Raw genomic sequence first — 23,117 nt, forward strand, 5'->3', positions numbered from 1 at the left:
CAAACCTCCTTCTCATTCTGTGGTAGGGCATGGGGTTGGAAACCATGGAGGAAGGTTGCGGGTAACCCTCCCTCCTCTCCTTCTGAAGGACTGATCATGCGCTAACTGTGCAAGTCAAAACTCATACAGATTCTAGGCCTGTATGCAGAAAATAAATTGTGCAGAGGACAAAATTTTCAAAACTGTGTACTTAAAGTTAGGCATCCATATTTAGGCACCTAAATAAAAGGGACCTGATTTTCAGACATGCTGTCAGTTCTCACTGAATTCACCAGTGGATGCAGATTCCCCGTACTTTTGAAAATAAGGCCATTTTTATTTTGGAACCTATGTATGAATGGATGTGCCTGTATTTGGTGCCCTTAGTTTTAAATGTCTTCTATTTAGCAAAATAGTCTATTGTATTCATTAGCAGAATACAAAAAAAGAATTTTTCTTTTTTGTGATCAATGTCCATTCTAAAATCATGAGTCCCCCATTATTTATTAATTGTGTTTAATACTTTGTGGTGTAAATAGTTTTTTCTGTATTCTAAACCAACAGAACTCAGCTCAGTTCCTCTTCCCCTAAGGGCCGTTGTGTAAACATTAGTCAGCTGTTTAAACCAATGCTTCTCCTAGTAATAAGTGAATGTTGTTATGTCTCCTGTGATCTCAAGAAATCACAGAACATCTACTTGTGTTATATATGCCTTGCTGACTTTGTTCTTCCGCTATATTAACCTGAAATATTTTGCATCAGTTGGTCTCCCTTTGGGTCATTGAGAAATACTGCAGATAATTCTGAGAGACATGGAAAAACTATAGGGATATGATAACAACATTTAAACAAAAAACGGTGCTCTCTCAATTTCAGGATGCATTCTACTTCCAGTCATGATGGCCACAAACATCACAGATCTCAAACGTTACCAATAATCCGTGGCAAAAATGCATTTTCCAACCCCAAACTCTTGCAAATGATAGACAGCAGCATGGCAAGTAAGTATGAAGGAAATGAATCTACTTATTTGTCTGTCTCTCTATCTTAGCTTTCTCTATAGAGCCCAGCACCACGATGTATAAGAGACTGATTCAAAGCCCATTGAAGTCAATGAGAGTCTTTACATTGTTTTCAGTGGGCTTTGCTGGGCTGAAATGGAACTTCTATGAATATTAATAGTTGGACCATAGACCTGTAAAGAAAAAAAAAGCCAACACTTTCAAACATCAGAACCTGAAAATAGGTACTTAAACACATAGTTTGAAAATGAAATTAGCAGCTTGCTTTTCAGAGGTGCTGACTTCCCACAGACTTCAGTGGATTCATACCACCCACTTTTTTGCCAGCTCATTAAGTTCCATGGTAATTTGCACCATCTGAGAACCTGCCCCTGGGAGTGTTGTACAGTCAGGTGTGCAACAGCTGAAATAGGATAAGCGCTAGAGCTGATAAAAAATGGGGACTCTGTTTGCAAATATTGTCAAGAAAAAATTGTCCTGTTTTCCATCAAAAAATTTCAAAATTCTGAATGTTTCAACCGTCTTTAATCATGACAAATAAAGCTCTTCAAAATAGAGTGTGGCTGTAACTGCTGCAAATTGTCATCTCCTTGTCATTTTCATATCCCGGTGCTTTAATCTGTAGGAAGCAGATTTTATGAAAATGGATGCCTCAGTATTTTTCACAGCAATTTTCCTTTTAATCCCAAAATCAAGAGGTAATATTTTATGTGCTCATTAAGATGTAGTGTGTATTGGACATTTAAAAAATAACAGGTATCCTTAAAGCATACCTACACATGTCTCTGTTTAACCATAAGAATGGCATTCTGTGTCAGTGAGCAAATACAGTAATGTGACCTCTGAGAGTAGAGGCTTTAAAATATAAATATCCATTTTTCCCCATCAGCATTGTAACTCACTGAAGTGAATTGTAGCATTAGAATATCATTCTAGAATTATAGCATTTACAGACAAGTCAAGCATTTGCTAATTCACCTATGGAACAAACATTGCCAGATTTTAGCAGTCATTGTATGCCTGTGTGAGGGGAGAAGGCTTAGGGATTCTTTCTTCTCCAATTGCCACCCCCACTGTGTAGCCAGAATTCTAGTGCTTGTACTCCCTGACTGGAAGGTGAGGCGGAGTTTTGATTCCAGCAGTGTTAAGATACCCTAAACAGGTGAGGACAGTGTACCATTCCCATTTTGCACAGCTAACATCTAAAGGGGATGCTAAAATGAATGCACACTGCTCACTTATATGTACTAATTATTACGTAAGAGTTCACTTTTCCCGTGTCCTCTGAAGGCAACCTGCATGCCCTTGTCCTTTACAGGTAGAGTGCATCCATCAGCTGCTAGTGGTTTCATGCCCTCTGCACACACAGCCTGATGTACCCTACAGTTAGCCCTTAACAGACCTAACGGTTACAGATAGGCAGACCTGAAAAAGATATGTAACTAGTGGCAGACGGTGTGACAGAAAATGTCAAGTATACATTTGTTTATTGCACATAATTTTTTTCTGAAGGAGATGTGATGATAGGATATAATTCATGGTTCAAATCTCTTGTCAGGCTGAATGTAATCTGTGATGAAAAAAAGCAAACAAAGAAACAATATTCTGCAAAGTTGAAAAGTTGTTACAAAATTAACAAAATTAAAGCAAAGAACCCTCTTCCCCCCTTTAGCTAACATGCACGCTCAGGAATGAATGTTTGTACTGACTTTGAAAGCAGTTCTTGATCTGATTGGAGCGTTATTTATCTTGATACTCACTTGTTGTTCTCTTCCCACTTCTTTTGCTGCAGGCAGCTCCAATGAAACAGACATTGTACACTACGCAGACACAGAGGCAAATATTGCCACAGAGGTTTGCCTCACAATTCTTGACCTACTGTGTCTTTTCACTCAGAACCACCAGGTATGTTCTATTGTTGCAAATTCTGCTTGAAATGGTGTCACAGGTTTGAGCAAAAAGAGAATTTTTAAAAAGTTTCAAAATGCCTGTGAGTACATTACAAAGAAACAAATATAATGCCAAATCATTCTATTATTGAGGGGTTTTGGTGGAGTGAAGGAAAGGGAGTAGTAAGCCCTCATGTAGGTACTGGCCTAAAGTGTCCTGGCTGAGCAGAAGAGCTAGGAAAAGGGATGACCCATGGAAACAGCATCACTTGCTACAGTGTGATGATAGTAATGGTTTGACCTCATATAAACCTGTCATTAAAAAATCTCAATACCTTTACAAAGGTGGGTAAGTATTACCACATTTTAAAAATGGAGACACTGAGGCACAGAGAAGTTAATGCCAAACTTTTCAAACTTGGGTGCCTAAAGCTTAGGCTGCTAACTTCTTACTGAGGCACCTGAATAAAAGGGCTGGTCTACACTACTGCAGCAAGTTGACCCAAATGTGAATAACATACGTGAATAACATAACTGAAGTCAATGTAGCTTAGGTCGACTTACTGCAGTGTCTACACCAAGCTGTCTCAATGGGAGACACTCTCCCACCGACTTCTCTTACCCTTCTCAGAGAGGTGGAGTACACAAATCGATGGGAGAGCACTCTGCCATTGATTTAGCGTGTCTTCACCAGACCTGCAAATCAACACCTGCTGTATCGATTGCAGCAGTGCTAAGTGTAGACATGGCCAAAGTCATCTGAATTTCAGAGATGCTGAAATAGCTTCTTCTGAAGTCAGCGGGAGTTGTGGATGCTCAGCACCTCTTAAAGTCAGGCCACTGATCAAGCCATTCATGTAATATGGATTGAGAAGTCTAACTGTAGGCATTTAAGTTAGAAAATGTTGACCTAAGTGACTCGCTCTAGGTCACACAGATAGAAAGTGGCAGCCATCAACAGAACCTAGTTCTCATGAGTCCCACTTCCCTGTCCTAAGTGCTATGTGTAGTAGTTTGTGGGAAAGAGAAGGGAGAACAAACAGTGGAAAACAATGGTCCCATATTACTGTAGGTATGAAGAGCCCACAGCCCATGGGGAATGCCTCATGTTGCAGGTAACTTCTAAGCACTTGTAGGGCTGACATTAAAGATACCATCACATTTGGACACATTAGGACTTGGTGCAAAAAAAACAAAGGAGCCATTTTCTGTTCCATTATTTTAAAAATATTACAATCCTGTTTGTGTGCTAACTTTTCAGAGACAACTCCAGCAATCTGATTGCCAGAATGCACTGATGAAAAAGGTCTTTGATACCTACCTGCTCTTTTTGCAAGTCAACCAGTCAGCAGTAGCCCTCAAGCATGTCTTTGCTGCCTTGCGGTTGTTTGTGAGCAAGGTAACTATACTTTTATTCCATTTGAAAGCTGTTGCATAAGGTTGGCAGGGCAGTGCAACAAATCCAACCTGGTGGAGGATTTCACACTTTAAGGTGCTTTCTGTCTCTTCGTTTCATTGGTATTTAGGGATCGGTGTTGAAAAACACTCTCTGATTTACTATCTGCAGTTTTGTAGGTACAAATAATTATGGGAGCATTTTCTAACCTCTAGACACTGAACTACCTCGCTGTGCCTGGGAACCAGATCTAAAAGCTACAAAATCGGAGCTGGAGTTGAGGACCTTTCAAAAAAATAATCAGGGATTTGGCAGATGGATTATAGTGGTGGCTGAGGAGAAATGCTACTGTAATTTAGTAACATTAAACAAAATAGATCTGATTGTCCAGTCCCTTGCATGGAACACAGTAGTGGAGAAAAGTTTAAGCTACATGCCATTCTTCCAGAATGGTTGTAAATTGCAAAAAAAATAAATATGGTCATGCTTCTCCCAGCCACATAGCTCAAAGGCCAAAGGAATATAAGATAAACCAGCCACAGCCTGCTTTAAATTACACACCAGACTGCCAGGAGCCAGAGGAACATGTGCAGCGGCAGGAGAGTAAATATCTAACATCATCGCATCCATCCATCCCATTGCGTGCAGGGGTTGTGTTCTTTCTCCGAATGGCTGTAGGCATATTGATCTCAGTAGTGGCTCCTTTGGGGATAATAATCTCTATAGCAATCTAGATCTGCGCCAAACGTGCTTATCTTCTCCCTCCTCTCATTCCTTCTGTTTTCTACTGTCTCCATCCTGTGATTAATAGCTCTCAGCAAACAGAGTCACTTGGACCTTTACATCCTATACTCTCTGCCTTCTAATGCTGTTCAGACTTGGCCACAAGAGGAACACTAGCTTAATGTGGCATAAAGCTATGGTAATCAATAGAGAGGAACGAAATTTTTCAGCAAAATGTTTTCTGGCAAAAATATCAGATTTGGCAACACTGAGACGTTTTATGAATTCATGCCAATTTCACCAATTGTTTTGAAAATAACCTAGCCCTCTCTCCTTACCTCCTCCTCCCTTTACACCCCCTCCCCTTGAATGTTTCCAGTTTTTGGTTTGAAATAACTTTTTGTTTTGAAACTTATTTTAAATGTCTTTATATAAATTCAAAAACGTTTTAAAAATGCTCAAATTGAAATGTTGTATTTCAGGTCAACTGAAACATTTAATTAAATCCAAAATGTTTTTTTTTTTTAACTTTTGGATTCACCGATATTTTGGAATTTTTGTTTTCAGTCCAACTGAAATGAATTTTTTCAACCTTTCCATACTTCCACAAAACATCCATTATGTCCTCAGCTGTAGTGCTATTCCAAACTTTTTTCTCCTCACTGGTCAGCTTTTATAATGGTGTCTGAACTCTCCCCACTTCCCTTGACTATGCTATTTTCATTGCCACTGCTGCCCCTCACTATGCTTTCAGTGCACATGATGATATTTGTGCATCAAATACAAATTTGGAAGGTCAATTTGACTGATGCTTTGTACACAACAGGTTTTGGTTAATGCTTTGTACATAACTTGCACACACCGTTTTCACTTACTTTCATTTTTACACAGAAGAGAATGCTTAGCTAGTGGCAGATGTTTTTGCTAGACACTGGAGTGTCTGAGAGAGAGGCTTGTTTTTAATGAAAGTTTGAAACAAAATATGTTGATTCAAAATGAATGTAGCAGGGAGTGGGAGAAGTGCTAAACATTTTGACATTTTTTCCCTGTAGTTTCCTCCAGCATTTTTTCAAGGGCAAGCAGACATGTGTGGATCATTCTGCTATGAAATCCTGAAATGCTGTAACCATAGGTCACGGTCAACTCAAACAGAGGCATCTGCTCTTCTTTATTTTTTCATGAGAAAGAACTTTGAATTTAACAAGCAGAAGTCAATAGTCAGGTCCCATCTACAGGTGAGTGAAGTGTAAGATGCACTTTAAACAATATATACGGGCTATATAAAATAGTCCACTGAAATGACTCTTTGAATTCTGCAAATCACAGTTTCTCTGTGTCATTCTAATTTTTCTGGCATGTCTGAAAACATTGGGCCATATTCACCAGTTCTTTCCAGCTGTTTCGCTTTGTGCTGGTGATGCAAAACAGCTGCAAACTTCACTAACTGGCCAGTTAAATCAGGTTTATGGCTTCGTTGCATCAGAGGCACAGCACATAGCTGATGGAGCAAATCTGACCCAGTGTGTCAATAGTGTGGGCTTAATTTTCCTCTCTAATTTTACAGCAGTGTGATTCAATCAGTACAGATACATGAACATAAAACTGGAGTAATACAGTGATGAGACGGGATCTCACATTTTAAAATGTAAACAATTATAAACATATAGAAGATGATCTGTTATTTTTATTTATATATTTGCTTATATTTTGTCTTGTTAAAATATTTGTGGAAAGCCCTTTTCTCTCACCCTATCAGTTCCACCTCTTGCTGGTTTTTTAAAGCAGAGAATTAAAATTATGTCCAGACTTTGCTTTTAATTAATAACCATACACTGTTCTTTGTTCCTCTTCACCCATAGCTCATCAAAGCTGTAAGCCAATTGATCGCAGATGCAGGGATTGGTGGATCTCGGTTTCAGCATTCACTTGCAATTATAAATAATTTTGCTAATGGAGACAAGCAGATGAAAGTAAGAAAGGTTTTGTGTCTATCACTACCTGTTATAGATGACTGAATGATAGGAAGAACTGATTCACAAATACCTTCATGAATAAAAGGACTGACTTAGTTTTTCATGGTTCATGTTATTATTTTCTCAAGTAGTCAGGCAACTACCAGGAACTTAGGTAAATGTTTGTGAATCCCAAAATCTTAATAAATATAGCATGAAAGTTTATACATCTGAACTTATTATTTGTTATTCACTATTTGTCATTCTCCTTTTGAAAACGTTTCACTCATCCAATCATGGAGCAGAAATTATGCCGTACGACCAGTGAAACACCATGAATAGCATGTAGTTGAAGTTAACAGTTCCCAAATGATATTTAGGCTAGAAATTATTCTTCCAACTATTTAGCAAATACTTATGAATAATAAATATGTTAATAGAAAATCCAGATTGGTTTGTGAACAATTTGCTAACCCAAAATAAGGGGTTTAACTCCTAATAAGTATTATTTTAAAAACTGTTTAGACCCCACTCTGCTAAATAAATTAGAATACAGTTTTCAATCACAACTTGGGTATTTTTATAAGCTCTTGTCAAATGCTTTTCAAGAAACATTTTCAACTTTATATTTATGGGGCTTACTCTCCTTTCACTAACAGTGGTGTAAATCAGGAGTAAGTCCATTGAAGTCAATAGTTACACTGATGTAAAATTAGTGTAAGTAACATGGGAGTCTCGCCTGTATTTGTTAAAGGGCAGCTTTGATTTTCTTTGATCTGCTAACCTTGTATCTGTGTGTTCTGCTTTTGTAGCATTCTCCGCCCTACCAATCAAAAGAAAGGCACAATTTTATTTTTCTCTGTCGTTATGCTCTCTACATGTATGCAAAAAAACAAACACAAACAAAACCCTGAATATCAGAATTTATTATTGTCCATCTCAAAAAGAAAAACAGCAGAACTGACATAAATATTTTGAGGAATAATCTATGATCTGGCTGATAGGAAGACCAAATTTTTATCTTGTGTGGTTTGAAATGGCTGAGATACCATTTTTCACACTGAATAATACTACCTTCTGCCATTGACGTTAGTGAGGCTACCTGTGGAGTTAAGGTATTACTTGCATCAGTAAGTGTATCCCAATCTGGAAATAAATTTAGCAGCCCTTTACAAACATATGATCATATTTTTGCTTATTACCCCAGCCTCAGTCCGTTGACTTGAGTGGAATTACTCCATATAGACAGTGATGTAACCGAAATCAGAATATAGACTAGGGTTTCTAATGGATGCTGTGACACATCAGTAAATAAATGGCAGAGAACTGTGTAAAATATGTAAATATAATGGGACTATGAGCATGATCTAAATAGGAGTCTATCCATTGACTTCAGGCCCAGTCACCAGTGATACTATAGTTTAACATGATAAAAGTATGGCTTTGTAGGCCTTTTCAATGATTCGTTGCTTATGTTTTCCAAAGAACAGTCACTTTCCAGCAGAGGTAAAAGACCTGACCAAACGCATCAGGACAGTTTTAATGGCCACAGCACAGATGAAGGAACATGAGAAAGACCCAGAGATGCTTGTAGACCTGCAGTACAGCCTAGCAAACTCATATGCCAGTACACCTGAATTACGAAGGACTTGGCTTGAAAACATGGCCAAGATTCATGCTAGAAATGGAGATTTATCAGAGGTAATTTACGTAAGACAAAGAAATCAGTCTGTATTTAGATTGAGATCTACAGATGAAAAGAACTCTATAAAAACTCGGTATAATTAATTATGATTATTGTCATCTAAGCTAAACGTGCAGTTTCCCTCAAGATGACTAAAATAAGATGTGGACTGGGTTGAAGAATGCCTGAATATGCATTCTATATAACAGGCTATATAACAGGAATTAACCATGACTAGCTGACACATTGCTAAGCATGATTTGTTCTTGTCTACAGTGACCACAAGGTCATTGCCAGCTTCATGTTAGCTAATTCAACTGTTAAAATTGTGTTTAAACCATGTAATTTCCTAATGAAGACAAAACTATGTAGTTTCCATTCCCTTCTGGGTTGTTTTTTTTCAGCACAGGAGATGATTTGGGCCAAAGCAAAAAAATTTCTTTTTGGCAAAAATGTTATTTGTATTAAATTGATTAATTGAACCACAAGATCTTAGCCCAATATATCTTGTTTCCAAAGTAACCATGTATTTTCTATGGGTCAGATCCTGATGCTCTTGTTTAACCCTTGCTCTATACGTACATAGGCGAAACTCCTATTAAAATCAATGATAGTTTTGCCTGAGTAAGGACTTCGATATTTGACGTGTGATTTCTTCAAATTGTCAAACTAAGTTTGTTTCCCCTTTTCCAAAACATATTCCAAAAATGAAGAGGGTTTCTGACCCTCAGCAAACTAATAATGTAAGATCTGGGGTGTACTTTAATATATTTATATGGTCTCTGGTTTCAGGCTGCTATGTGCTATATCCATATAGCTGCCCTCATTGCAGAATACCTGAAAAGAAAGGGTAAGTTCAATGTATTCAAATGCAATAATTAATGTAGAGAATTATACAACTGTTCTACATTATACAACTGTTATACATTTTGCAACTGTTTTATTTCATTCAGATCACATTTGTGTTCTTTTCAAGATATCCTGCTGCTTGTACCCTTCACACATGTTTAAGATATGAGGCTAGTAAATTCTTATTGTAACAGCATAATAAAATATGTATTTTATACATAAGAGGTTAATTGAATGTTTAGCTTTTTAGTGCTAAAAGAGAATGCTTAATTTGTTAGTGCGTCATTATTAAATATGCATGTTATTAACACATACCAGTAGCACTATACTAATAACATCTTACACTACCATAGGTTACTGGAAAATGGAAAAGATTTGTACCTCACGTATGCTCCTGGAAGATGTTCAAGTCTCTGATAGTAATCTGTTACTAACTACTCACAGTGGAGGAAGTGAGTGTTCTAACCATGCCTGTTTATGGGTCAAATAACATCATTTAGGAAATGGAATTACTGCTCTTAAACTGATCTAGTGAAAGAAGATGTTCTCAAAAGGGAAAAGAATTATGTTGCATGATTATGTTTTTAATAGAAAGCAATTAATACTAGGAAATATGTGTGATACTTTTCTGATGCTCATTTTGGTTGGACTATTTAATTATCTTGATGAATTGTACGGTATGTCACTAGTTACAGTGTTTACCAACAATAAGCCATTCTGCTACTGATCCAGGCAGGGAACTCCTACTTTAGTCAGTGGGAGCTTTGCACAAAATACATCATAAAAGGATCCTGTAATTTTCATTTCAAAATGAGATAAACTGCTTAAAAAGGACAATTATACATCATCAATGACCAATAACAGAAGTAGAAATAAGACCTTGATTGTACAGTCAGAAAAAATTAACATCCAGATAATGATATTATACGTAGTACATGATGGACAGCTTTTTAACTGGAGTTCATTTTCTTCCTTATAATATGATAAAACATTAAAAGCCCAATTCTGCAAGGTGCAGGAGTATCTCTTGCAAGATAGTACATGCCTGTATCTACCACATCAAGTCAAATGGAGCTAAGTCTTGCAGGAGAGACACTGCAGTTTGTATGATTGGGTCTTAGTCACCCTGCCCCTCCCCACCCTCCCCCCTTTTTTTTTGACAGTTTATGATAAATCAAGTTTTGTGGTTCAACCATTTATTTGGTGTAATAGTGAAATGCCCATGCAGAAAAAAATATGTGATTACATTTTGGATTAAATTCCCTAACTTTGTTAGGACTTTTGGACCCTCATCCCCAACTGGGTGACTTTTTCTGGCCACAAGAGTTTTATGGCTACATAAAATCACCTGATTTCAGGGGGAAAAATAAAGGAAAAAAAGAAATGTTGTTGCGGTTACTGTAATGCTGCTCCTCTCAGAATTGATGTTCAAATTAATATATTCAACTTCCCAATCATTTGCAAAACCATTTTCAGGGTCAACAATAATATATTTCTTTTTCACATTAACACAGAAAACCCATTAAATGCATCGATTAGGGCTAGAATCTATTAAAAGGAGGAAGCGTTAAATTTTTTTTTTTAATGTAAAGTCTTCATTTGTACCAAGCCTGAGACGAGTGGAGCCATGTAAAACTCCTACAGAATGTCATTTTTCTGAGGCTTATATAAACATCAGTTGTGTGACTGGGGAGTCAACCTGGCAATGAGACTGATCCTGCTCTTACTGAGGTCTGTGACAAAACTCCCAGTTGACCGCAGTGCAAGGAAGATCAGGCCCCATACCTGATTGTCTACACATAATTGCCAGTCTAGATTATTTTACTTAGAGCATAGCAGAGAAATAAAAAATAAGATTTTTTGTCTTTAATTATATTGTTCCTCTGCCAATCTCTGTTAGTTTATTAAACTTACATTTCAGGGTTGTTCTCAGCATGAGCTAGCTCTATTGGCACAGCTTCCATAAAGAATTGCTTCTGTGGAAAAGAGAATAAATATTTTGGGTGTGGGGGAGAATAAGATGTGTGTTTTAGAAAGGAGAGAGTAGTCTGATAGCTCATAAATGGTGAAGTCACATCATCTGCAGGAGTGAGACAAATGTATTAAGGGAAGTACGCTTTTCGTCAAGTGGGGGAGTGTGATAGGAAGTCATGCGTGTAAAGAATGAACAGCTTAAGGGTAACGTCAAAACTCAGAGGCAGTAAAACGTCAAATAAGTCAAAACAAATAGTAATAGCAACCCCTTTGTGGTGTGTGCCTCTGTGTTTCCATGCACAGTGGTACAGTATATTTCACTCTAAATTTAATAGATTACCGTCCTTCAAATTTTTCTGCTGTTAAACTAAACATAATGTAAAGAGAACAGGAGTACTTGTGGCACCTTAGAGACTAACAAATTTATTTGAGCATAAGCTTTCGTGGGCTACAGCTCACTTCATTGTTAGTCTCTAAGGTGCCACAAGTACTCCTGTTCTTTTTGCGTATACAGACTAACACGGGTGCTACTCTGAAACCTAAACATCGTGTGTTTCTGAAGTTTGTCTTAACATCACCTTCTCTGGCAGATTTTCCTTTTAAAAAGCACTAAGGTATTAGTGGCCTAAATCACTATGGGTCAGATTCTGCCAATCTTACCCTTAGTGAGTAATACTGTATTTTGTACATAATCTAGCTGAAAACCACTGAACTACTTACATGCTTAATTTTATGCACTATGAGTGCTCTCATTGACTTCAGAAGGACTACACATAGTGTGTCAAGTTAAATATGTATGTAAGTCTTTGCAGGGATAAGGGCCGATTGTACTAGTCAACATGAGTAAGGGTGAGAGACTCTAGCCCTGTAGTAATGCTATTGTACCATTATTGTAGAATACTATCTTCTATGTGTAGTTTTATATGGGTTGGCAGAGTGATAGAACACAAGTAGAGTAATGACACGCAGAGGAAAGGAGAAGATTTCTCTGAGATCATTGCCGTATGAATACATATTAGTGTATCTGCCTAGACAAGCGGATTTATGCCACAGAGGGAACTTAGAAGAATGTGTCATAAATTCAATCAGTTCTATTTGTGGCACTCATCACTTCGATTGTAAAAAAATAAACAAGTAATAATCCTAGCTAAATAAAATTGGTTGTCATTTTACAACATCCTATAGCCTTTTAAAATCCATGGTTATACAAGTATTAATTAGTATTGTTATGGCTTGTACGTCAAGGCTTATTTTCCATGGGATGGCCAGCTTTTCTAAATATTACCCCAAACATTAAAGAAGAAGGAGCTATGAAAGAAGATTCTGGAATGCAAGATACTCCATATAACGAGGTTAGCAATGGTAGCATTTAAATAATAGTGTTCTGTATTCTTTTAACTTTATTACTTTAAGGGTTTTTTTTTAACTATTTATTTACTTATGAAGTGTTAACCGGTTTATAAATCCTTGTCATGTAAATTTCTTTCCTAATTCACCTGATGCCGTTACGTCTGTTAAAATTAGCTTTCTGTATAAAACAGTTTTTCTAGAAAGTTAAGAACTATAATGCCTAACTTGAAAACACTGGTACCACCAGAGAGTGGGACAGTCAAAGATAGTTTTGATTACTAAATAAGTTAGAAACGTTTCTTTACTGAATAGTTGGCCAACTGTATGTATTCCATGGCTCTCCCAGTCTTTAAAAGTCTCTGGTTTCTGATATGGATTAAGATCTGAATTATTTGCAATGGCTGTTATTGGTGAGGGAAAAAGAACTTTTCTTTAGTTCTATCCCAAACCTGTAGTGTAGCCTTTGCTAAAAGATACGCATATGTTTCTGGAGGGCAATAACATTTTTATATGATACCTGCGCACAATATAAATGTGATAAACTATATTAAGGGATCACTTTACCCAATGCAGACTCTTTTCACCTTAAATATGACAACTGTTTAACAATGCACAATAAAGCCACAAAAACATCCAATTTAAATAACTGGGGTGGAATTTTAGCTTGGCGGATTGTAAAATACCAGAATTGGAATACGGGGAACCGTGACTAAAACATCCCTCTGCTCCTCCAAAAAAGTGCCAGGGGGTCTTTTTCTGTCTATAAATGTTTTATATCTCATCCATTAACTTGCTAATGGCTCTGATGGAAGAGTGCTAGTGATCCAGTAGGTAGCACCACTTTGTGTATCACCTGTGGGTTCTTCAAATGCCCAAGCACTTACTGAACCAGCCTGGCATTACTTCTCTTGTGGTAGCTTGCAGAAGCATGGCTGCAGATATATGATGGCTGGTGGTTTCTGAAGCTTTAGGAATTTCTTATTTGGGGCATTTTGAATCTTTAAAGTGGTACATAGTCCTACATGAGACTGTAGCAGGTTGCCAAATGATTTTCACCAATTTCTTACTAAACTTCTTATGACTATATTAACCTACTGTATAGAAGAAATCATATTGAAATAAAACAATATATATGTACTGTTGATGTCATCATAATTACCAAATGCTATCAACAAGCAAGTCACCATAGAATTTTTATTTGTGGGATTACAGAATATCCTTGTGAAGCAGCTGGAGTTATGTGTTGAATACCTGTGGAAGTCTGAAAGATATGAACTGATTGCTGGAGTTAACAAGCCTATCATTGCTGTATTTGAGAAACAAAGAGATTTTAAAGTAAGCTGGGTTTCCAATTAAAATGCCTGTCTTAAAAAAACAAAGAGTAGCAGGAAAACACAGACTAGTGTTGTTCTTTAAATTGGCATATTTCAATTTTATTTTAATATTGCTGGAGGGTTTTCTTTCGTCTTTTGATGACTGAGTTAAAAATATCTTGTCTGAAGCCTGTGCAAGGTTATGGAAACCCTGTGAAAATACATTTTCTATGGTTTCTGTAGCTCTGAGATCCCATAGATATAGTTTTCATTATTCAGACCTACGTTAGTAAAATTACCATATACTGTCACCTATGAAGGTAGTGACCAAACATTGTTCCATCTTCATGGCTATTCCATAGCCTACATGAAATGAGTATATTGGCCTTTAGCTCAGTTCCAAGAGAATTGGGGTCCACATCACTATAATGACCGTTGCCCTGACATGCAATGAGCTCAAAAAGTGAGCAGGCTCCTGTGCCTATTTGAAGTTCATTGCAGGATTGCGGTCTAAACAATCCCCTTTTAGGCAGTCAAAGAAGAAAGACTAACTGGATGGGGCGGGGGAAGTATCTACTCTCTAACCCACAAAACTGATCCCACCAGCTCAGGGTTTGGGTACACTGGTGGGACAGAGGATGGAAACTCACATTGCTATCACCTATGCTTTACCTGTGCCATGAATGGATAAAGGGCTTTGCTTTCAAATCCTGTTCCTTTCATAGGCACTAAAATCACACTTGCAAATTTCTTTGGACAAATGAACCTGTAAAGCTCATTAAAACCATAATATTGTTGCCTGGTGAAATTATATCAAAATTCTAGCTATTTTTTATTTAGATATTTTAGTCTATGTCTAGCATTATATGACCCTTCTAGAGGTCTATTCTTATTTTTACAACCCCTTCGACCAACTGAATAGGAATTCCTATATGCATTTATCAGAGAGTTGATTTGTAGCAGTGAAAATGTTTAGATATACCTAAGCATCAAAATAACCAAAATTACAGGATAAAGGATTTAATTTTGAAATTATTCCATGTTTGCTTTTGTTTTTCTTTCATTTAAAGTAGAAAAGCAATTACTTAATAATAATCCAAGTCATTGATTTCCTTGTTTAAACTGGAAAAAAGTAACAGCATGGGATGTCATTTAGGAAGCATGGCCCCAGTGCAAAACATGGCTTTTACCAGAAGTTCACACTATGATGATAAAGTTATAGAATAACTGAAACTGAGAAGGAGTAAGGACTGTATCCAGCCAAAATACCCTGGAGCTGATTCTGGCTTGCGATGGCGTATAAGGGCAGTAGTGCTCTATCTGATGGTGGGGGTGGTTTGGTGCAAAAGTGGTATAAAGAGACTCCTGATGCCCGCCCCGAGGCTGCCCCTTCTGTGCTGTGTCTCTCAGGATGTGCTCTTAATTCCATTCCATGTCCACTGAATCGCAGTTCAGTAATCAGGATGAGTAGCCTCATCACTGGCCATCCAGATGTGGGGGGACCATCCCATTTCTTTTTCTACACGTTGGGACAGATTTATACTGTAACTCTTTCCTTATGGAGCTATGCAAGAAGGCTACTACCACCCTAAAACTGTGTGGCCAGGAGAAGGCAGGAGTCTTGAAATTGACCTCTTGCAGCTGCTACTGAGAATAAAGAAGGTAGCCACCTCCAAATGACTGGAAATCCTATGGAGGCAAATTTAGCCTGAATAAAGCCTTTAAAAATATAATTTTACATTGCACTTCTTCTGTTTCCTTTTACTTTAGAGACTGTCAGATCTGTACTATGACATCCATCGATCATATCTGAAGGTTGCAGAAGTAGTGAATTCTGAGAAACGTTTGTTCGGGCGATACTATCGTGTTGCTTTTTATGGACAGGTACGTTAGCCTCAGATTTCGTGTGTATGTCCTTGTATCTATAGATATAAAACTGCACATTTTGGGAAAATCATTCTGGACACACTTTTCTTAAGGAAATTAAACTAGGCAAACACGGTCAACAATGAAACTATGTTGTAATAGTTCATTAAAAAGCCTGGGCTGAGCCCAGAAGTCTTTACTTTACGTCAGTGTAAATTGTTAGAATGGATTTACACTGGTGCGATTGAGAGCAGAATTTGCACCTCAATTTCTAGTCATTCCTTACTCAGGCTAAGCTGATTCTGAAGTCAAGGTTAGTGATGTTTTGTGTGATAAGAATTTAATAAATCCTAGTAATGACCTCAGTATTCAGTCCCATCTTTCTAAGCACCATAAACTAGAGCTGTGAACAGTAGCTAATTTGTTGCGTTTCTTCCTGACTTTCTGACCTTTGCTTTTCAGCCCCTTCTGATTCTATGCAATATGCTATACAGTAGTTTTATGCAATCTACTGTGCTTTAGCCTGTTCAGAGCAATCCCTGTGGCATGAATTTACGCTTTTTCCCACTGGAAACCATTGTGGGAGGCCAGCATGTTCCTTTAAGACATGTTTGGCAACCTTGCAATTTCCATTCCTCTGTAATAATAAGGTGTGTAAACAACAGATTGATATGAATCATTCTGTTTGCTAATTAGTTTTTAATGCTCTTTTCTTCTTTTGGTCTTATTCAAGGCTGTGGTAAGTTCTCTGTTCTCTTGCATGCTTTCTTTAATTCTTCTCACTCATCCTCCCCTGCCCCCGGTACTGTTTACTTAACCTTAACTGTTTGTGCTTTTCACTATTCAATGTGGCAGATTAAATAACATTGCTTCATTCATTGTCACATCTTGCAAACTAATTTTTGTTTGTTTGGTTTCCCTGAATTACAAAAATGTATCCATCACCATGCTGAATCCATTGGCCCTACTGCCAGTGACCTCAGCGAGAGCGTTGCTATTGACTTCATTGGGAGCAGAACTGCACCCCGTGTTTCTTCTGGTGAAATGTTTATTGTAGCTCTAATTTTAAGTGCAAAATTGTGCACTAGGTTTAAGCAGCTACTCAATGGAGTAAAAAGAAAAGGAGTACTTGTGGCACCTTAGAGACTAACCAATTTATTTGAGCATAAGCTTTCGTGAGCTACAGCTCACTTCATCGGATGCATAAAGTGGAAAATGCAGTGAGGATGTTTTATACACACAGACCATGAAAAACTGGGTGTTTATCACTTCAAAAGGTTTTCTCTCCCCTCACCCCACTCTCCTGCTGGTAATAGCTTATCTAAAGTGATCTTATCTATCTATCTTAGATAAGCTATTACCAGCAGGAGAGTGGGGTGAGGGGAGAGAAAACCTTTTGAAGTGATAAACACCCAGTTTTTCATGGTCTGTGTGTATAAAACATCCTCACTGCATTTTCCACTTTATGCATCCGATGAAGTGAGCTGTAGCTCACGAAAGCTTATGCTCAAATAAATTGGTTAGTCTCTAAGGTGCCACAAGTACTCCTTTTCTTTTTGCGAATACAGACTAACATGGCTGCTACTCTGAAACCTACTCAATGGAGTATGACTCCTAACTCTCTGCTCAGCTACACAGGACCTACTCCAATTATAGCTGGAACAGTGGCGCTGTACACCTAACGATCCCCTCTGTGAGTCGGGGAGAGGAAGGAGTAGAAGGAAGGGACCAAGAATTGGTCCCTGTTTGCTGGTCAGCGGAACTGGACTCTTCAGGTGCAAGGGGGAAAAGCAAAGTGCAGCCTATAAAGGACTTCCGTGACTTACTTTCCCCCACCTTTCTAAGAAAGAGGGAAGCAGGGGAGCCATTGTGACTCTGAAGTCACAGTTTCTTCCCAAGGCAATTCCTGGGGCAGTGCAACTGCATGCCAGTCTTCAGTAAAGGATGAGCCTTAAGTTTAAAACTAGTCCTGCATGAGTAGCTGAGCTGCGCTCAAACAAACAGGATTAAAATCTCCATTACAATGCAAAAGCTTTTCTGCAGCCAGTGAAACAAGGGCAACTTCATTTAAACAGCCTTAGTGATATAAAGAATATGATTGTTTTGCAAACAAATGCCGCTTGGTTTATACGCTGGAGCATGCTTAATTTAAGCTGTGAACAAACACATGGCTTTAAAATACATTCATGGAATTTTTAGTTTCACTAAGAAGTAAAGAGCTTTCATGTTGTGGGAGGCGAAGTTGGCCTCGATTGTTCCTAACAAAGCCCCAGTGACAAAAGATAGGAGTGTAATGTGAAATTAAAGGTAAGTGCTTTAAAAGAACAATGATGGGTAATAGCATTTACCAGCGGAAATCTGAAGTGCACTTAGTCGGTCAAAGAACATCCCTTGGTTGCAAACAAATATTCTTAGCACCATATTACCAACCGAACATGACAACCTTAGAAATAAGGCCTGATCTGAAAGGGAAAAAATCAATCCATTTCCATTTGTGGCTTTTGCCTGCATACTTTTCCCTCCGAAAAGTATCATTTTTGTAATTCTCTAAACTCCTTTGCCCCACATGCCAATAACGTCCATTTTCATTATACACCTTAGACTTTTTCATCCATTCATTGCCAAGAGTATTTGAAAACCTCAATAATGAAAGGTTATTTTGATCTTCCTTAAATTAATTTAAAACTGTATAGACACATTCTTTTTCCTACTTTAGTCCGGCAGGCAGACTAAGTACCCTTTACATCTAAGTGATACCAAGTCCAAACTTTACAAAATTAGACACCCAAATCCTTATTTAGGCATCTGTTATTTTTCAGAAGTGCTGAGCATCGGCAGCTACTATTGACTTCACTGTTGTATTCACGGTGGAAGTTGTGGCATGTTCAGCATTTCTGAAAATCAAGGACTTTTATTTAAGCACCTCCATATGGATTTGGGTGCCTAGCCTGAGGTTTTAAAATGCTGGACGACAATATCATAGGTATTTAGCCATATAAGCAAAAAGTTCTAACAAAAATATAGTGAAAAAGTAACTTTTCAATAAAACTACAGACGTTTAAATTGATGTAAATTAATGAAAATTGCTCTCTTCAGTATAATATAACTGCGATACAATAGAGTGAAAATCAGCATTTAAAAATTAAATACCTATTCAAAAGTGGCAGAAACATCATAATGCAAAATACTTACTTATCCTCTGAGTAGCAGGAGCATGACGTGCCACATTTGTATTTCTCCCCTGCAACAAAAACTACCCATAGAGGGCAGATTGGATAAAATACTCTTAGAACAGTGCAGCTCCTTGGTGTGTGCATTCTGTCTTGACCCCAAGTGAGGATTTCAGAGGTTCACAGTGAAATTTTAAAATTGCACTATTTTAACCCTGTCTGAACAATGGACAAAAATCACTTTATAGTATTTTCCAGTGTATCTGACAGATTCGCCAGCCATAAAAAATGGGCACAATTCTGATTGCCTCTGGGTGTCAAGATTATAATCAAATCTACAATAACTTTACATGGGAGCTCTGGCTTCTCCGTGGTGCAGACCTCTTAAATGCGCCCCCCGAGTTCTCAAGCGCAGCCATTCTATAGGAGAAAAATCTGCACTGGCATCTGAAAATCCACAGTTCCACCTGCAAGGGCCAAGATTCTACCAGGTGTGTTGGAGGTCTCTGCGGATGGATTCCATTGCTGCTAGAGCCCTCAGGAGAAATTGTAGTGCACATGTGAACCAACAGCTCTGCCATCCTTAGAAAGGGTGAAACTCTGCAGCCCAGTTGGCTGGGGTGGTGATCATGATCAGTGCTCCCTTTTAGGCAGCTAACACCCACAGGAGCTCCACAATGGGATCTCACCAGCCCCTTGGAAGTTCTTGTAAGCCCATACTTTTTGTGCACCTGTGCAAGGGCCAGCTAAAATTTGCGCCCAATACCTGTACCTGCATGTGCAAATCAGCATTGGAAAGGTTAGGTCCCTACTTGCCTTGGAATAATGCAGGTTTTAACAATGCAGAACTGCACATTCTGATTTAGCTGATACAGTTAAGGAAGCCCACTCAATGACCCTTTAAGTCTTTTCATTTAGTCACAGCTGCATAGTACTTGCTACTACTTCAGCACAGCACAACTGTGACTGAGCAATGAGATACCCCAATATTTGTGCCTATTTATTAAAACCTGAGATTTCTGATAAAGCCAATAAAAACTTGGCTTCCCTTCTGCATTTCAGTGACCTATGTTATCTTCACTGAGCTGGTAGTTAGATTACAAAATGAATTCAGATTAATTCGTCTTTCCCAATGCAGCTAGGAATTTCTCTACTTTCAACAATGCACACTGCAAGACACATTTACACATTATCAGGCTTCTGCATCGACTAGAGCATAGAAGCAGTTTATTCCAAGGGGGGCTGTTGGCTCCCCAGTAAGATATAGGACTGGTGAGCAAAGTTTCATTAAGCTGGTTCAGCTTGACTTTGGTTGAATAGATCCCAACGGGTCACAAATGGGGGCTGCTCTTTCTTCCCAAAAGCACTATGAGTTCTGCCAACGGCATTCAGAACTGGGGAGGTGGTGAGACACTATGGCCTTCTGCACCAGCAATGTGCTAATGAGACCCAGCTCAATGTCTCATTTCCAGACAGTGCCATGATTCAGATATCTGAGCACCTGTGCAAGATAAGTGCCTGGATGAATTGTAGCTAGCTCAGACTCAGTATGGACAGATCTTATGTGTTGCTGGTAGGAGAAAAAAAGAAATTCAAGACCATAAGAACAGCTCTGAATTCTCTTACCAATTGTCAAAGTCATATTGATCAATTATCAAGGTCAAGGCCTCAGTGTCCTGTTGTATTTGTTGCTAGTTCTTCACACCCAAAAAAGCCGTGAATGCCTGAAATATTGTCTCCATCTTTGGCTGGTTAGGATACTGTGCCCTTTTCTATCTGATCTGAACCCAGCAATGACAAACCCATGCCTTCATCACCTTCAGGCTATACTACTGCGGTACATTCTGCCTGGAACTGACCATAAAGGCCACACAGAAGGTCATGCCATTCCAGCAAGCAGCAGCCAACCCGCTCTACAGACATCATTCTGTTGCTTCGTGTCCTTAACTGACTTCCCAGCCAGAATAAAAACTTCAGGGTCTTGGTGCTACTCTTCGAAGCCTCACTGGACTGGGGTTTACTCTTCCCTGAGACTCACTTTCAGAGACTGATCAGTTTGGAAACTAAATTTGATGGTGTTCAAGGTATAACTGTTGGGAGCTGAATGCCAAGATTCACAGTGCCAGGGCAACTGTTGAACCCCTTATGTATGAAGATCAGGATGAGCTTGGGCCCTGCCACTTTAGGGGTGTAATCCAAACTATCTTACAATAAAAATGACCCACAATATGCTAGGCACTGTCAGGATCTTCCCTAGGAAACAGGTGAGACCAACAACCTCATGTACCACAGAAAGTGGTGATGTCAAAGGGGGGAGGGAAAATGTGACTCTTTCAAAAGCTTTTTAAGTTGCATATGTGTGTGGCATCTAGATAACATGGTGATGGGCTCATTACAAACACATCAGATAGATGTTTTACCCATACAGCTGGCTCAACAAGTCATTACGCTTGCCAGAATTATTTACCAGAAACCTCTCCATAAACATTTGCCAGTGGGCTGTTGCAGTTCAGCAGTTCATTTCACACAGCCATCCCAAACTTGCTGTGTGTCCCTTTGTTGTACACTAACTCCATCTTAAACTACAGTATGTCCATTCCATTTCATTCCTTTAAATAGGGGCAGAATTATGGTGTTTAGATCTCAGAATGTAATAAAAAATATATACCACTTAAAGAAGGTGAGGCCCAGATTGTCTCTGGCCCTAACATGTGTGAACAGGATGGGAGGGTGTGAAGAACTTTATGGGGCCCATGAAAGGGCCAGGAAAAATCAGGAAGCCACAGGCAGTGCTCCCCCCATGCACCCATAGAAGCGATGGGCCCATGCTCCTGCACTAGAATGCATTGTTAAGTGGTCTGGGAGTAGTGAGTGGAACAGTCTTTATCACCCAAAGGCACAGCCTCACTCAGAATCTCAGAAGGTAAAAATTACAGGCTGGTATTTTGTGCTAAAATACTGGATTTGTCCAGCACTTCAGTATTTAATGCTGACTATTATGACTGTTTATTTGTACTGCAGTAGTGCCTATAGCAGAGGTGGGCAAACTATGGCCCGCAGGCCACATCTGGCCTGTGGGACCGTCCTGCCCAACCCCTGAGCTCCTGGCCCCTCCCCTGCAGCCTCCCCTCCCCCGCAGCTACGCCGCCACGTGGGCAGCAGGGCTGTGAGCTCCTGCCGCTCTGAGTGGCATGGTAAGGAGGTGGCGGTGCACGTGTGCTGTGGTGAGGGGGTTGGGTAGGGGGTGCCGGGGGGCAGTCAGAGGACAGGGAGCAGGGGCAGTTAGGAGCAGGGGGTTCGGGGGGGGCAGACAGGGGACAAGGAGCAGGGGTGGTTGCATGGGGTGGAGGTTCTGGGGCAGTCAGGGCGTGGGAGTCCCGGGAGGTCTGTCAGGGGGCGGGGGTGTAGATAGGGGTTGGGGGGGCAGTCAGGGAGCAGGGGGGTTGGATAGGGGGTGGGATCCCGGGGAGGGCGGTCTGGGGCAGTCAGGGAACAAGGATCAGGGGGGGTTGGATGGGTCCGGGGTTCTGAGGGGGTAGTCAGGAGGTGGGAAGTGGGATGGGGCGAATAGCGGGCAGGGCCCAGACTGTTTGGGGGCACAGCCTTCCCTACCTGGCCCTCCATATAGTTTCGCACCATGATGTGGCCCTTGGGCCAAAAAGTTTGCCCACTCCTGGCCTATAGGCACCAACCAGATTGGGAGCCCCATTGTGCTAGGCTCTGTACAAATACATAGCGAATCCGTGCCCCAAAGAGCTTATAATCTAAATAGACAAGACAGACGAAGAGTAGGAGGAGAAACAGAGGCAGAGCAGTCTTGCCCAAGGTCACAAACAAATCTGTGGCAGAGCAGGAAGTATTTGAATGGGAAATGTACCCTTCTCCTTTGAAGCTTTGAAGGCTTTGTGTCTTAAAGATGTTCTTAGACCAGTTTAGCAAGGTGCTCAGCA

At 39.4% G+C, this 23,117-nt stretch overlaps 1 protein-coding gene across 18 annotated transcripts in view; it reads left to right on the forward strand.

Annotated features, from left to right (window-relative positions):
* Positions 1-23,117, forward strand: part of DOCK10 (dedicator of cytokinesis 10) — a 245,032-nt gene that overhangs the window by 196,708 nt on the left and 25,207 nt on the right. For 13 of the 18 annotated variants that reach the window (XM_073359912.1, XM_073359906.2, XM_073359908.2 and 10 more), the window contains 11 exons: positions 856-980; positions 2,794-2,906; positions 4,152-4,289; positions 6,062-6,244; positions 6,869-6,979; positions 8,447-8,662; positions 9,438-9,495; positions 9,848-9,946; positions 12,714-12,820; positions 14,031-14,153; positions 15,902-16,015. In XM_073359912.1, coding sequence (XP_073216013.1) covers positions 856-980; positions 2,794-2,906; positions 4,152-4,289; positions 6,062-6,244; positions 6,869-6,979; positions 8,447-8,662; positions 9,438-9,495; positions 9,848-9,946; positions 12,714-12,820; positions 14,031-14,153; positions 15,902-16,015 — 1,387 coding nt within the window. Of the gene's footprint in view, positions 1-855; positions 981-2,793; positions 2,907-4,151; positions 4,290-6,061; positions 6,245-6,868; positions 6,980-8,446; positions 8,663-9,437; positions 9,496-9,598; positions 9,798-9,847; positions 9,947-12,713; positions 12,821-14,030; positions 14,154-15,901; positions 16,016-23,117 lie in introns of those variants that run through there. The other 5 variants (XM_073359915.2, XM_073359922.2, XM_073359918.2 and 2 more) reach the window with 4 other exon arrangements.

This window comes from Lepidochelys kempii, chromosome 9, assembly GCF_965140285.1.
Source record: "Lepidochelys kempii isolate rLepKem1 chromosome 9, rLepKem1.hap1, whole genome shotgun sequence".
In the NCBI taxonomy this organism is placed as follows: domain Eukaryota; kingdom Metazoa; phylum Chordata; order Testudines; family Cheloniidae; genus Lepidochelys; species Lepidochelys kempii.